At 40.0% G+C, this 13,568-nt stretch overlaps 1 protein-coding gene across 1 annotated transcript; it reads right to left on the bottom strand.

The window, feature by feature from the left end:
• Window positions 1–5,936: 5,936 nt before the first annotated feature.
• Window positions 5,937–11,677, bottom strand: lmod2a (leiomodin 2 (cardiac) a). Its single transcript, XM_038707004.1, has 3 exons — window positions 10,904–11,677; window positions 7,163–8,374; window positions 5,937–6,432 (listed from the first exon to the last, which is right to left on the bottom strand). The coding sequence occupies exons 1-3, from the start codon at window positions 11,171–11,173 to the stop codon at window positions 6,412–6,414; spliced, it is 1,503 nt and encodes a 500-aa protein (XP_038562932.1). The 5' UTR covers window positions 11,174–11,677; the 3' UTR covers window positions 5,937–6,411.
• Window positions 11,678–13,568: the final 1,891 nt, after the last annotated feature.

Here is a 13,568-nt window from a genome sequence, read left to right as displayed (position 1 = left end):
TGTTTTTTGTCTGCTTCTGGTTGTTTGGTGCAGGATTCAGATAAATGGTATTATAAGCATCAAGATTCCTGTTCAATCTATGCTGGCACACATTCTCGAACAATGTACAGTGTAAACATGAAACACAATATTAAACATAAATATACTAATAACACATTTTAAATGTATGTTCACCTCACAAAACATAATAAAACAGTATAGCAATAAATCTAAAATAAAGTAAACAAGAACTAAAATAACCGTGCATAAAATCAGGGTACATAAACAATTGGAAACAAAAGATTGCTGTGACCAGATGAACGGCGATCACGTTGGATGTGCCAGTTTAAAAATGTGTATTTTCACGCGGGATTTAAAAATGGAAAGCAAGTCAGTGTTACGGATGTGCGAGGGGCAGAGCGGCTGAAGGCTCTAAACCCCACAGTGGTGAAACAGGCAGGAGGTGAATAGAAGATGACTTAAGTCTTCTTTAAACCACTAGGAAACATTGGTCAGGTACTTCAATTTTGCTGTAGTGTAAGAAGAATATGATTATAAAAGCTACATACAGGTAATTACAACAAGACCAGCAGGTAGTCCTGGTATGTTTTAGGAAATGTGTGAAAGCAGAAAAGTGATGGTATTCATATATCAAGTTACTGAATTAAACCATCAGAAATAAATGAAAATGGTCATCACCCATTTTATATAATGTAAAATATATATATTTATATGTATAATATATATGGTATAATATATGTATAAATTGCTAGTATGGAGAAAAACAAGAAGCCAGATTAAAAAGAACATATTTATAACAGAAGAAAGTAATTAGCATATTTTTATTGGAACACAATGGGAGGGTTAAAACTGTTACATTTTTGTTTGCTGAAAAAATAAAAGCTATTTTAGTGTCAGTCGTCCTGTAATGTGCAGTCTTCTCTGGAGAACTAAAGAAAAATCCTCTCCTTGTTCTAATGAGTCAGTGCACTGCAGTAATTCCCAACAGGCCGTGCTTCTGCTGTTGGATGTGGGCACCATGTGACACCATCTTCTGGTGACAAAATGACATGGCAGCCTGTCCTGCTGTTAATATTTCACCCCAGGAGGAAAGTTAAACTGAAAGATTTTTTTTAAATGAAAACTGTAATTAGAAAGGTGAAGAAACTCAACTCAACAAAATACCCTGCAAATTCCTCTGTTCTGTTCTTAAAAATTTTGCGCTCAGAGGCGTTCAGAGATCCCGTGTCTCTCAGCTGCAGCCACAGCTTCTGTTCAAGCAGCCTGCAAATATTCTGGGGAAAAAGCTAAAAACAAAAACTGTCCCATCTGTAAAAGAAAATTCTCTAAGAGACGATCAAGATGTGAACTTGGCACTGAAGGAACTGGCTGAATCCTATGATAGAGAGAAAGCTGGATCATCTGAGCAAAAGCTGGAGGTGGTGATTCGCCACTGGAGTCACAAGGTGGTTCCTATTGAACAAGCAGTCGGTGACCTGAAGGACCAGCTGAAATCTGACCTAAAGTCTCTACAGGATAATAGGGACAAGTACAAACAAGTGGATAAAACACACAACGAAGCTGTTGTCCGCAGAGAATCAGCTCAGAGCCGAGTTCAACAAGCTTTCGCCAGTGCCTGAAAGAGGAAGAGGAGTCCAGACTGGCAGCTCTGAGGAATGTAGAGGAGCAGAAGGGATATCTCCCCTCTGTCAGACAGTATCTCTGCTGAAGATCTGCAGTAGCACAAAGTGTCTTTCCTCAGCAGTTATAAACCCGCTCAGACCAAAGTCCAGCTCTCATTGATCTGCAGATGGTCTCAGGAACGCTGATAGATGTGGCCAAACGCCTGTCCTACAGAGTGTGGGAGAAGGTGGAGGGGAAAGTCCACTTCAGTCCTGACAATAGGCTGCTGGCTCTATATGTCTGATGATCTGACTAGTGTGAGATTTGGAGATACAAAGCAACAGCTCCCCAACAATCTGGAGAGAAACACTAAGTAGACCGGATGTTCATGGCTCTGAGGGCTTCAGCTCAGGGAAACATAGCTGGGAGGAGGATGTGGGAGACCTTCCTCGCTGGAATATATAGGTTTGGTTAAAGAGTCAGTTGAAAGGAAGAGAGAGCGAAATGACTCACCACAGTTTAGAATCTGGTGTTTAATGCATCGCAGAGGAAAATACACTGATGTCTGGTTTTGGTGAGACTGGCACAGTCTCAAAATCATATACAGAAAGCCTCATCTCACCTTGTTTTGTTTTTTTACATGTCACAATTACTTTTCACATTAAGTAATTCAGTGCATGCGTTTTTTTTAAAAATGCATTTATATTAATTCAGATTTTTTTAACAAAACATGATGTTTTACTGTGCAGAATGGATCAATGTAATAATTCACCTGTTATTTGTTAACCACATGTGTCATGCAATGTAGACTTTCTGCAGAAATACCATCACCATGTTATACACAATATTTTTATTCTCTCTTTACTGACAAATTTGCAAAAGAATGGAAGAAGTCATGGCCTTAAGATACTGTTAAATTACACTGTATATTACTGAATAAATTACATTTTCAGGATGTCATAATATATACTTCAAGATAATCAAGATATGGAATTCATGCCTAGCCAGGAGATTTTAATCCTGCCTCCCACCCCTAACATATACACACCCACACACACAGTCTAAATATATTTATCCTAATATCTCTGCTCACATTTGTTGCTCCAGGTTTCGTCCGAATGGTTGCATGTGCCACTACTCCATCCAGATCTGGAAGCTGTTGTTTTTTGTGCCGTGTGAGATTGGAGCTCAGACTGTAAGATGCTACGCTGCCAAACACAATGTAAGTTCTTCAACCGCTGGTGGTTTGCTTCTGCTGACACAGAACTTAAGCAAGATAAATGTATGTGAATATATGTTATAATGAGTATTACAGCAGAGAACTTGCCTCAGACAGACATCCCACAGTGTCTCTCAGCACTCTGTAAGTGGAGGATTTCATTTTCCTCCAATTAAGCTTGAACATTTACGTGGCATTTTATTAAAGATGTGAAGTGTTGTAATGAGAGGTCACTCAGTCAGACTTCACTCCCCTCCTGCTACTCTCGGGTTGGGGGGGGGGCGTCCATATTTACTTTGAACAGCTGTTTAATGAACTTTAGTGACACTGTGTGTGTGTGTAAGCACACTGGATTAGAAACTAATATATAACTCAATGACAGATGGATATGAATCTTTTCTGTTTCTCTGCCAGCTGATACACCACTGTACTGTAATTACAGCTCATGAACATAAGAAATATAACCAACTAATAGCTTCCTAACTATTTTCTTTTTGTAATCCCAGTAAGTAATAACTGTGAATGATAATGCTTATTTAGTGATACTGCTGTGTCCAAATTATTTGTACGTTCCTCATGCTGCATTGTGAACGGTGTGTACTTAAACTACGACAGCTGTGCTGAAATTTAGCTTGCTAGGATGTTGGCCTGCTAACATCTCAGCTAAAGTCTCAGCACGTGTCGTGGTATTTTTTTTTTGGACAGAATAATCTTTGAGGAGACGTACATGTGTAGCCGGGTGGTAAATCTATTCATAGGCGATTTTCCACTTAGGTTTAATATATTTCTAAAAGTAGAGTAATGTAAATACATGTGTTTTTGTTGTTTTGTTTTGAGAGTGACATTGTCCAGTTTGTGCGAAGTAGATTGTAAGTGGATTTCCACAGTTTTACATGTGGTGGCAGACTTTGGTCACAAGGCGGCAGCTTTGAGTAGAATGGTTGTTGTTTGGCGTACGAGGGATTGGTGCTGAGACTTCGTAATGTAAAGTAACGTTAGTAGGTAAATGCATGCATATCTTGTAAAATATTCCCGTACAAGTGTATAAAATGGCATCAACTGTCAGTATTTAACAAGATGGTTTGATTTAGGCACTACTGGAATTGTGTGCTGAGATTTTGGGCGCCAATCGTCGACACCTGTGTACTAAATGACATGGTAATGCTAACGTGCATAAAGTCACACCGTGATATTGTACTTTGTTACTTGAGAAATGTTACAGTTTACAGTAATTGTGACTCTGTTTGAAAGTAATTGACGCTGAAAGTGCGTAGAGTTGTGCGATCTCTGGGAAGTTGGTAGAACTTGGTGAAGTGTAATTGTCATTTACAGTCGCACATTTTATACACTGATGTTGATGTAAGACGGTTTATGGTTGTTAAAATAATTTATTTTATGTTTTCTGCGGATAGTCATAGCCCACTGCTGTATTTCTACTATATTTCTACTGTAATTTTATTTTATTTCTCCAAACATTTTTGGCTGTTAGAGATTGTTACAAAACTCAGCATTTGAGCTGGTTACGTGAAAGACTCAGTAGCATAACCTACCACTCTGTCAAATGACCTGCACATGTGGTCTAAAATAAACCTGGAGCTTCAAGAACCCCTGAAGTAATTGCTTCCTGTGTGGCATCTCATTTCACGGGCTACACATGGAGACCAGGCGATTATTCCTTTGCAAAGCAACTTAATAATTTTTTTTTATAGCTTCCAGAATAACATCCCTTATTGTCCACGCCTGTAATTGAACGGCTCATAACTGACGGCAATCAGTCATTCGCAAATCTCGCTATAACCTTACTTTCCAATGTTTTAGTCAATCTAAAAGTACAGCTCAGCCAGGCACACAAGAATTTTGTATGTGTCCTGTAGCAAAAGAGTTAGATGAGAGGTAATTTTGACATTTAATTTTAGTCAGTTTGCTTTTCGCAAAAAAAAAAAGAACCTTCAAGATAAACCAATAATTAGCTATAGTGTGCTTCATCTGTCACCTACAGTGTAAGCCTGTCTGTATCTCTGTCATGTATTTCAACTCTGTGTGTGCTGATGGACAGTAGGCAGCAGCTGCGGCTCACATAACAGCTCTCTGTGTGAGTTTGTTGTAGAGTTTAATCCCTCTGTGAGCGGTCTGTATTAGAAAACACAGTGGGTAGATCCTCCTATCAGGTCACCAACATGAGAAGCTGTTGAATGAACTGTAGTTTTGTCTTTAAGAGGTGCTGTGTGTAACAAGAAGAGTCTGATGTGGGATTTACATTTTCGTAAGTAAACTACTTTTTGAATGATACATCCTGACAGCCTAGTGGTTGGGGCACATTTGGATGTTGTAAGTCTCTCTCTTGAACCTCTTTTCTTGCCTGTATGTCTGCTGTTAATAGCCAGTTTTCCGTTTAAATGTAGTGCAAATCTGAACAGAATTTTCCGGAAATCAGCGTAAGTAAATTTGAAATTTTCCGTATTTCCATCCACTCCTGTTATGCAAATATTTGAAGTTGATCTGTCGAGATTAGCAGTAGGGGGCACTAATGTTCCAGTCAGGTGCCATTATATAATTACAGAAGAAGAGTTCACAACCAGCGTAGTTAAAAGAGCTGGAATAGATGGGAAAATGGCATTTGTGTTTGTTTTGTGTACTAATTTAAGGAAGGTTACAGTCTCCTCATTGCTCTTATGTTAACATAATGCCTCTAGTTATGTTGTGATTTATTTGCTTAGTCTGTTTCCATTGCACTTTTTACTTTTATCAAAACACATTTTTTCACCTCAGCCAAGCGTAAAAAAATTGTGTGCAAAATTTCAGCATATATATCAATGAATTTATAATATATTCAGTGTTTCTATTCAGGTTTTTTTATATGCAAAATGTAAATGTTCATAAAAACAGGAGGATGGAAACACACCTACTGTCAAATAATGGAAAAATGCGAAGACACAAGCGAGACACAAGTATAAGCGGCAGAGAAACAAGCCTCCATCGTTGTTCGAAGCTGCTGCTTTTCTATCATTCAGGGTCCAGCTTTGCAAACTGAGAAAAATGAATCACAAAATGAAACAGCCTTGTTTGATGAAAAATAATTTTACTAAATATGTCACTTTTTATATAAAAACTAGAAAGTGTCTTGTGAGAACACATTTATTCACAACACAAGCTTCAACAAAGCCAGCCACCAGAAGAAACCCTGTCGTGGACCAACATGTTGGACAGAAAACAAAAAAACAGCAAAGCCAACTTTTAACCAAAGTACTTTTATCTGTAAAATATGTAAAAGAACATTATTCTGATTTGAAAACATGTATGTAAACCATTGTTTCTGTGTCAACAAAGAGCTGTCAGAAAACCTTTTCGTGAGTTCACGTTGTGAAAAACATGCAGGCTGAGTCAGAACATAAACTTTATTTCTCTACACATCAGTATTCACAGTAGCTTTCACACAGTAACAAAATACAACAGTAGTGTCTGAAACAAATGCAGTCTGCTGCTACGCTGTGTGACACGTTAAGTAAAATACTGTTAAAAAGTGAAATAGTGTGAAATAAAAATGAAATATTTCAATACAAAGTGAGAACAGTTGTGAGCGGTAGGTGAGTTCAGGCCTGTGACAGATCCACCTGAAATGACAAACATCACACACACGTTAAGTTACAGCAGATTTAGGACTGGATGGATGTTCAAGAGAAAAAATTCTTCATTCAGACATCATGTTTCAAAACACAGTCAGAGGTATTTAACTATGATCTGTCAGCCAATGAGCAGCTGGAGCTGACTGGACTGTCCTGAGGACACCAGGCTTTTGTTTGTACTTCCATCAAAGCAAAGATCAAATGGGTACTTTTCTATTTTATATGGAATTTTCTTCTTTACTCTGTTTATTATCTGTCTCCATTGAAGGCTTGAAGGGATTAAAAACACCAGATCTTCGGTAAGGGCTTGTTTTTGAAGGATTCATTGTGTTCCTTTAGATTTATATTGTCACGGTTTAATCATGTTACTCAGATTCTGCTGTTGTCCTAATGCATTTCACAAAAGCATGATAAAGATTTGATCATGATACTTAATATTTGTTCCTATCGTGTAAACCACTTGTGTTTAAAGCTCTCTGAACTCAGTGGAAATCTGAACAACAGTTTGTTTTTTCAGCCTCTTCCCAGCAGCTCTCTGAGCCATCAGTCTTATCAAACAGCAGTGAAGAAGTAATGCTATTTATAACTTGAGAGTGACAGAGGTGCCTGATGACAGCACTGAGGGGGTCTAATGGCTTTTGGAGGCTAAATTATGTCTCTGATGCTTCCTTCAAACCTCGAACGTAGATCAGCCGGACAGACTCACAGGAAGTCTTACCCTTTTTAAGGACCTGATGCTGCTCCCACGAATTGCCGCCATCAGGTCGTCGCGGCTCGACCTCTGCGGGGGTGGCAGGAGTGACGATTCGTCTCGTCTCTTCTGCGGTGATGGCTTCAAGGCGTTCTTCAGGTCTTTAAGAATGTCTGTGCTCTCTTTTTCGTTGGCGCCGTTCTTGAGCTTCTTTGACTTGGGTTTTCTTTGGTTTGACTGACTCTTCGTGCCGTTCGAGCCTTCGTGCTGTTTGACCATTTCGGCGATCTTCCTTGTCGGCGGGTCTAGAGATGGAGGAGGAGGATTTCTGTTTTGATTCTGAGCAGTCTTAGAACATTGTGATGGCTTATTTGGTGGTCTGTTTTCTGCAGATGAACCAGAACCTTGTCCTGACACCTCTGGAGGACTCTCTTCCTTCTTCTGTTGGAGCCTCTTCTGTCGCTGTTGGTCCTGGTTGCGCGTCAGGATGCCGGTCGCTGTCATCCGCGGTCCCGGGAGGTCAAACTGGTAACCGAGCTTGAGCAGAGTGGTGTTTTCCCTCAGCAGCTGGACCATCTCCATCTCCACCTTCCCCCCGCAGATGTGCCTCTGGTTGTGAAAGCGAAGCTCCACTAGTGTCCTGTTGTGCTGCAGCGCCGCCAGCAGAGCCAGGATGCCCTGACCCGACACAAAGTTGGACTCGATGTTCAGGTTTCTAATGAAGCGGTTCTCACGGAGCATCTTGGAGATGGCGAAGGCCACCCGGTCGTCGGCGTGGGTGTTGGCGAGGCTGAAAACGTGGACATGAGTATTTGTGCACAGGGCCTCTGCGAAACGAAGCAAGGTTTCCTGGGTAATATCTTCAATGTTGTTGAGGTTGACTTCGATCACGGTAGGGTCATCACACAAGATCTGCTCCAGAGTTTCGTCGATGATTATCGGGTTCCCGCTAGGTCTGTCAGAGTTTGCATCCAGGTTTTTGTCTGTGGTTTCAGTCCTCCTCGATTCACTCTTCAAGCCTTTGGACAGACTTTTCTTCTGAGGACATTTACTCCTTATAGGAGCCTCCTTTTTACACTCGTCTTTCTTTTCCGCCTCATCTTTCTTCGCATCATTTTTGCTAAAGGCACCTTTCTTCCCCTTTTGCGAAATCTTCTTCCTGTCGCTGTCAAGAGTCTTGCCGCCGTCGCTGGTGGTAACAGTCACTGGCTCCCCCCTGCTCTTATCTGGGCGTACCTCCTGCACACGATAACAGGACAGAAAATAAGGTCGAACCCTGACATTCTCCGGCCTCTGACTTTTAATTAAGAACCCTCAACAACACTGGCAGACATGAAGCTGACATTTTCCAGACTCAGACTCTTTATTTTAAGACTGTTTTTCAGCAACACATTACACACTACATCATTATATATATCATACCAGTGGGTTTATGTTTGAACAATTGAAAAACTTGCATCTGAAATGATAGAGGACGACATAAACTAAAAGGCTTCGTATGAAAACCACATTTGATTTTTGACCAAATATGCACGAGTATGACTTGATATTGTAATTTGTATGTGAATTCAGCAATGTGAATCCGAATGACCTGCAGTGAATTTAGTATTGATCTTCCTCAAAGTTGGAGGACTTCTAAAAACTATTAAAATTTGTTGAGTCATAGTTCTTCTCAAGGTTTCTGCCTCTTAAAATAATGGATTTTTTTTGGCCTCTGTCAAAGTCTGTTGTTTCCCCACCTGCTGAAAAAGTGAAGCCTGTTAGCGCCAAGTTAGCTAACATCTCCACCCCACTTCAGACTGAGCTGAGCAGGAAAGCTTCAACAGCAAACTGCGTCTTTTGGCTGCTATGTAACTTAACATTACCTCAATTTATAGAAAGTAACTGGTAGCTGTATTTTATTTATTCCTACTTGTCCAATGTTGAGAACATCAGTTACAATCTGAGAGTAAAATGGTGTAGCCTGCAGCTCTGTCCTGTACAGACTGGTTCAATTATTTTTTAGATGAAAGAGTGGTTGTTGGGAAAAGAAAGGACGGAGGTGACCGGAGGAGCTGAGGTTAGTAAAGCTAATTAGTGATGCAAACTAGTCCTTATAAGCTAATGAGGAGACGTTTCTTTTTGGATTTTAATGTGCAAATAAAATGCACCTCAGAAGGGAGGAGGTTTCTCATGTTGCACACAAAAGGCAAACATGAACAATCGTATCTATAACGATTCTGAGGTCATATTAACAGGGTTTTAGGGGGTGAGGCCCAAAACTGTGCAATAAATGTTAAATCACTGTGGAGAGCGTCATAACCAACTAAATAACTTTCCCCAAATCTAAAGGGTGTAGTTCCTCCCCAGTAGACTCATCTTTTACTGTTGGTTATTTATTATCTGCTCTAGCTTTTCCAACTCTTTGTTCAGACATATGGTGAAACTAATGGCCCGATATGATGTGAAATTACATATTTGTCATTGGAAAATGTAAAGTTTTCTCGGGGGAGGACCCCCAAACCCCCCACCACCCTGACCATGACCACCAACACCAAAACATTTAGCTAAAGGACACATTAAAATGGGTAAACACTGAAGTTTTAAACTATTCTGATGTGCATTGCATTGTCAAGGACACAAGAACAATACTGCTGAGACATGTTGTGTTGGGGTTTTATATTCAAATTACAAAAATTTTGCTTCACCTCCGCTGCTATAACTCCATCCTAGGCGAAACACTGGATGACTTTTGTTATGAAGTGGCGCTTTATAAATAAAATTTAATTGATTAACAAAAAGAACGGATATTCTTTCAAACTCCACACCTCCAGTCTGTAATGCAGATAGTTATACATTTGTATTCTCCAAGCCCAAGCTGAGATAACCCTGATGACATCACTATGACATCGTCAGGGATTTTTTTTTTCTTTTTTAAGAGAAAATCAAGTAATTAAAATAAAAACAAACAAAACAATCTGTGATTTTGCGTTGTAGTCCAACTGACCTACAAAGTACAAGTCAGCATTACATTCTCTTTGATCTGGGCCATGCCCCCTATCATTTCTGTCAAACAGAAATCAACTGCTGGAGGTCTGGAGAATTGCAAAGAGATTAGTGTAGTTGTTCATCAATTGTGGATGTAGAAATATTGATTACTGCACTTTTAAAGATGTCAATTAAATTAATCAATAAAATGTAAATGAGTTTATTTGACTTTAGCTGTTGAGCTACTGTAGTGTCAGACAGTGTTCCTTTTAACAGACTGTCATTTTTATAGTGGCATGTCATTCAAATTTCTCAAATTAAAACTAAAGATACTCCTGTCTCTTTGCATTACTGACATAAACTGCTGCTCCTTTTCCAAAGTTTTAGATTGATTTCCAGCCCTCCAGGCAGCCAGTGGTTTCAGATTTCTATTAAAATCAACCTGAAGTGACTTGAAACTTGCTGCAAAGAGACAATCCGTCACATCCAAAATGTAGTCAACTTTTTTTTACTGTCACAGTTACGGATCATTATGTGGTGAATGCAGGTGCAAGCAGGGACCATTTTAAATCAAACCCTGAAGATAATAAACAAACATGGATGTTGTGAAAAGTGAATTTGGTAGTTTCTAAAAACTCAGATGTCGGTGCATCCTTTACGGCACCCAAAAGTAGAGTTTTGAAAACAATCTCTGCTTTCCTAAAACAAAAACAACTTCAGGCAGAAAGACTCTCTTGGTAGTTAAAACATGCAGTTATGATCCTCTAAGTGTGCCGACAGAGTATTGATGTCCCTTCTTACCTGTCTGACGTTGGACTCCATCCTTTGGTCCTCCAGCAGCTTCTTGTTTTCATCCTCCCAGTATTTCTGCAGAGCGTCCCTGTCGAAGGTCCCTGATGGAGTTTTGCCGGTCTGGTCTTTCTGCCTCAGGCCGATGGGGACGTTGTCATCCAGGTCGACCAGCTCCCTCTCCAGCTCCTGGAGCTCCTCGGAGGACAGAGTGGCCAGCAGCTCGTCTTCGTCCACCTCCTCGTACTTCTTCAGCTCCCTGCGGTAGCCAAAGGTACTCATGGTTCTGCGCTCGTTTCAGGACTCTATGAACACTTAAATGTCTTAACTGAATCTGCTTTTGCTCGATGGTTTGTCCTCCATCAGATCCCTTCAGACCAGGGATACAGGTGCCATATCAGAGTCCTCGTTCATCTACTGATCCAAACTACCAAAGTTGCCTGACAGGGAGAAAGGGGAGGGTTACCATGCTGCTGATGGTCCTGTCTTTTTTTAGGGTGTTGGGTGGGGGGGTCAATGAGATAGGCTTACTGCAGGAATGTGAGCCCTCTGAGTGGCCTGTGCCGAGAGCTCACCAGCAACTCGAAAGAAACGAAGGAAGCAAAATGCTGTGGGGAGACACCAGAGATGCAACTCTGTGGTGTTACGCAATATGTCAGGACACAGAAACACGCGTTGTCAGGGAACAATCCAGTTGCAGGGAAACACTTGTTCTCCCTGAGGATGGTGGGATTATGCACAGTACATCTCCAACTTTGTTATGGCCGTTTGCTGGAACAGAAACAAAGTGGTGGCTGGTTCTTATCTCCACAATCTGTCATGTCACATTCAAACCTTATCAGTTCACATTCAAACCTTATCAGTCAATAAAGGTTAACAACTGTTATAAAATGACTTGTCTTAGTGCAGCTCAGATAAAAACTAAAGTACAAGACATAAAACAACCTCACCTTAAAATCTATTTAGTGGCTGTTCATCAATAATAAACTTTGAAACTCAACTTTTGAGGCAACATAAACAAGAAATTCTGAAAGTGAGGTGAGATTGTTTGGTCAACTGCTGTTCCCAAGGTCAAAAATGAACTCTACAATACGAATAAAACTTTAAAAAGATAAAATCTAATCATGATGATGTCCAGAGGCGGCACAGGAATCCAGTCTTTGGTAAAACTTTATTTAAATTTAAGGGCCATGATTGTTGGAACTATTCTGGTTGTTTTTGTCTGTAGTCTCCACTCTGCTCGAGTTTCTTGACCACATCTAACTACTTTTTAGTGAGTAGTATTAACTTGATGGACCAGCCCCAGATTTCAGTCTATAAAACATGTTATTTGAAAGAAAAGCAATTTCAAACCCGTGGTAAATTTACATAATGTCAAATCTGTAGATTATTGTTGTATTTTGCTGGACACAATTAAAATAACTCTTGTACATTATAACAGAAAAAACACCAATAACTGCAACCTCAAGTCGAACTAAACCTTTTTAATCCTTTTTATTAGCTGCAGAGCTGTTGTAATGAATCCTACCATATAGCATAGGTGTTGTCATTATTGTGTCCACCCCTGTACTCGTCACACAAGTAACATTTGTATGAATGTGTAGGACTGACCCCAAGTTTTTTTGAGGGGAGGGTAGTTTGTTGTTTGGTTGCCAAGACAATCATCACAGCTCAGTAACAACAACATGCATCCATCACTGAGCATGTTTAGTGAGCTGCTTGGCACTTGTGGAATGTTACGCGAGTGACATAAAACCGCTCTCATCCTAAATCTGCTGTAAATTTGACCCTTGACCTGGATTATTGCAGATTAGCATCAGTCATCCAGCTGTGCAGTCCAGACTGGGAATGGAAACAGTTTCAGTTACAAAACAAATGAGCAAACTGATTAATATTTATTTGATATTCATTCGTTTTTAGATTCATTTCCTTCCTTCCTAGGTTGGTTTCAGGTAATTTCTATAAATGCACAGAGATAATTTATCATCTGTTTATCTATCTTTATTTATTTGTTTATGAATTACACATATCCGTGATTCTTTGGAATAATGGTGCGTGTCAGAATTCCCAGTTCCCAGTTGGAGATTTCATCTGGAACGCCCCTTTTAAATCGGATTTCCTTTGCTTTACCCCCAACTTTGTGATCCAAGATGGCTGCTCCGTGTTTCAACAGTTAGTGAAAGCTGTAGTCTGTAATGTTTATTTGCACTTCTGTGTGTTTGTGTCTCATATAAGTCCTGTCCAACTGCTCTCTGTGGACGTGTTGCTACTGTGTTTAGTACGCATGAATACCTCTTAATGCGTTTTTATCAACCAGCGTTGGTAACAATGGCTAACCTGGCTATATGTGAACAACAGCTGGCCGAGCGAGGTTTTCCGACGTGTAACTGGAACGTGGTCAACTCGGGCGTGACGTCATTCGTAGCTCCGACCTCCCAAGTAAATGGAACGCACCATAAGTCCCAAAACTCAAAGCAAACATTATTGTTTATATTACTACTGTAATGTTTGTGTTTTTTAAAGCTACACTAATCAATATTTTTATTTCAACAATGGCTCAAAGGACAATGTGCAATGCGAAAGGTGTCACTTATAAAGTAAAGATGAATGCACAGAGAATTGTCACCAACTTTGCAGCCCCAATGAGCCTTTTAGCTTCTTTTAGCTCCTACTTTTA

Source organism: Micropterus salmoides, unplaced genomic scaffold (genome assembly GCF_014851395.1).
Source record: "Micropterus salmoides isolate LMB-PRFRI ecotype aquatic unplaced genomic scaffold, ASM1485139v1 Ms_hic_scaffold_8, whole genome shotgun sequence".
NCBI classification, from domain to species: Eukaryota; Metazoa; Chordata; class Actinopteri; order Centrarchiformes; family Centrarchidae; genus Micropterus; species Micropterus salmoides.
This window is presented reverse-complemented; position numbering and strand designations above follow the sequence as displayed.

Excerpts from the sequence above, each read along its gene's own strand:
- lmod2a (XM_038707004.1), bottom strand. The coding sequence starts at position 11,173 with ATGAGTACCTTTGGCTACCGCAGGGAGCTGAAGAAGTACGAGGAGGTG. Across the intron at positions 8,375-10,903 it reads TGGAGTCCAACGTCAGACAG|GAGGTACGCCCAGATAAGAG; the intron begins GTAAGAAGGGAC and ends TATCGTGTGCAG. Across the intron at positions 6,433-7,162 it reads GCATCAGGTCCTTAAAAAGG|GTGGATCTGTCACAGGCCTG; the intron begins GTAAGACTTCCT and ends TTGTCATTTCAG.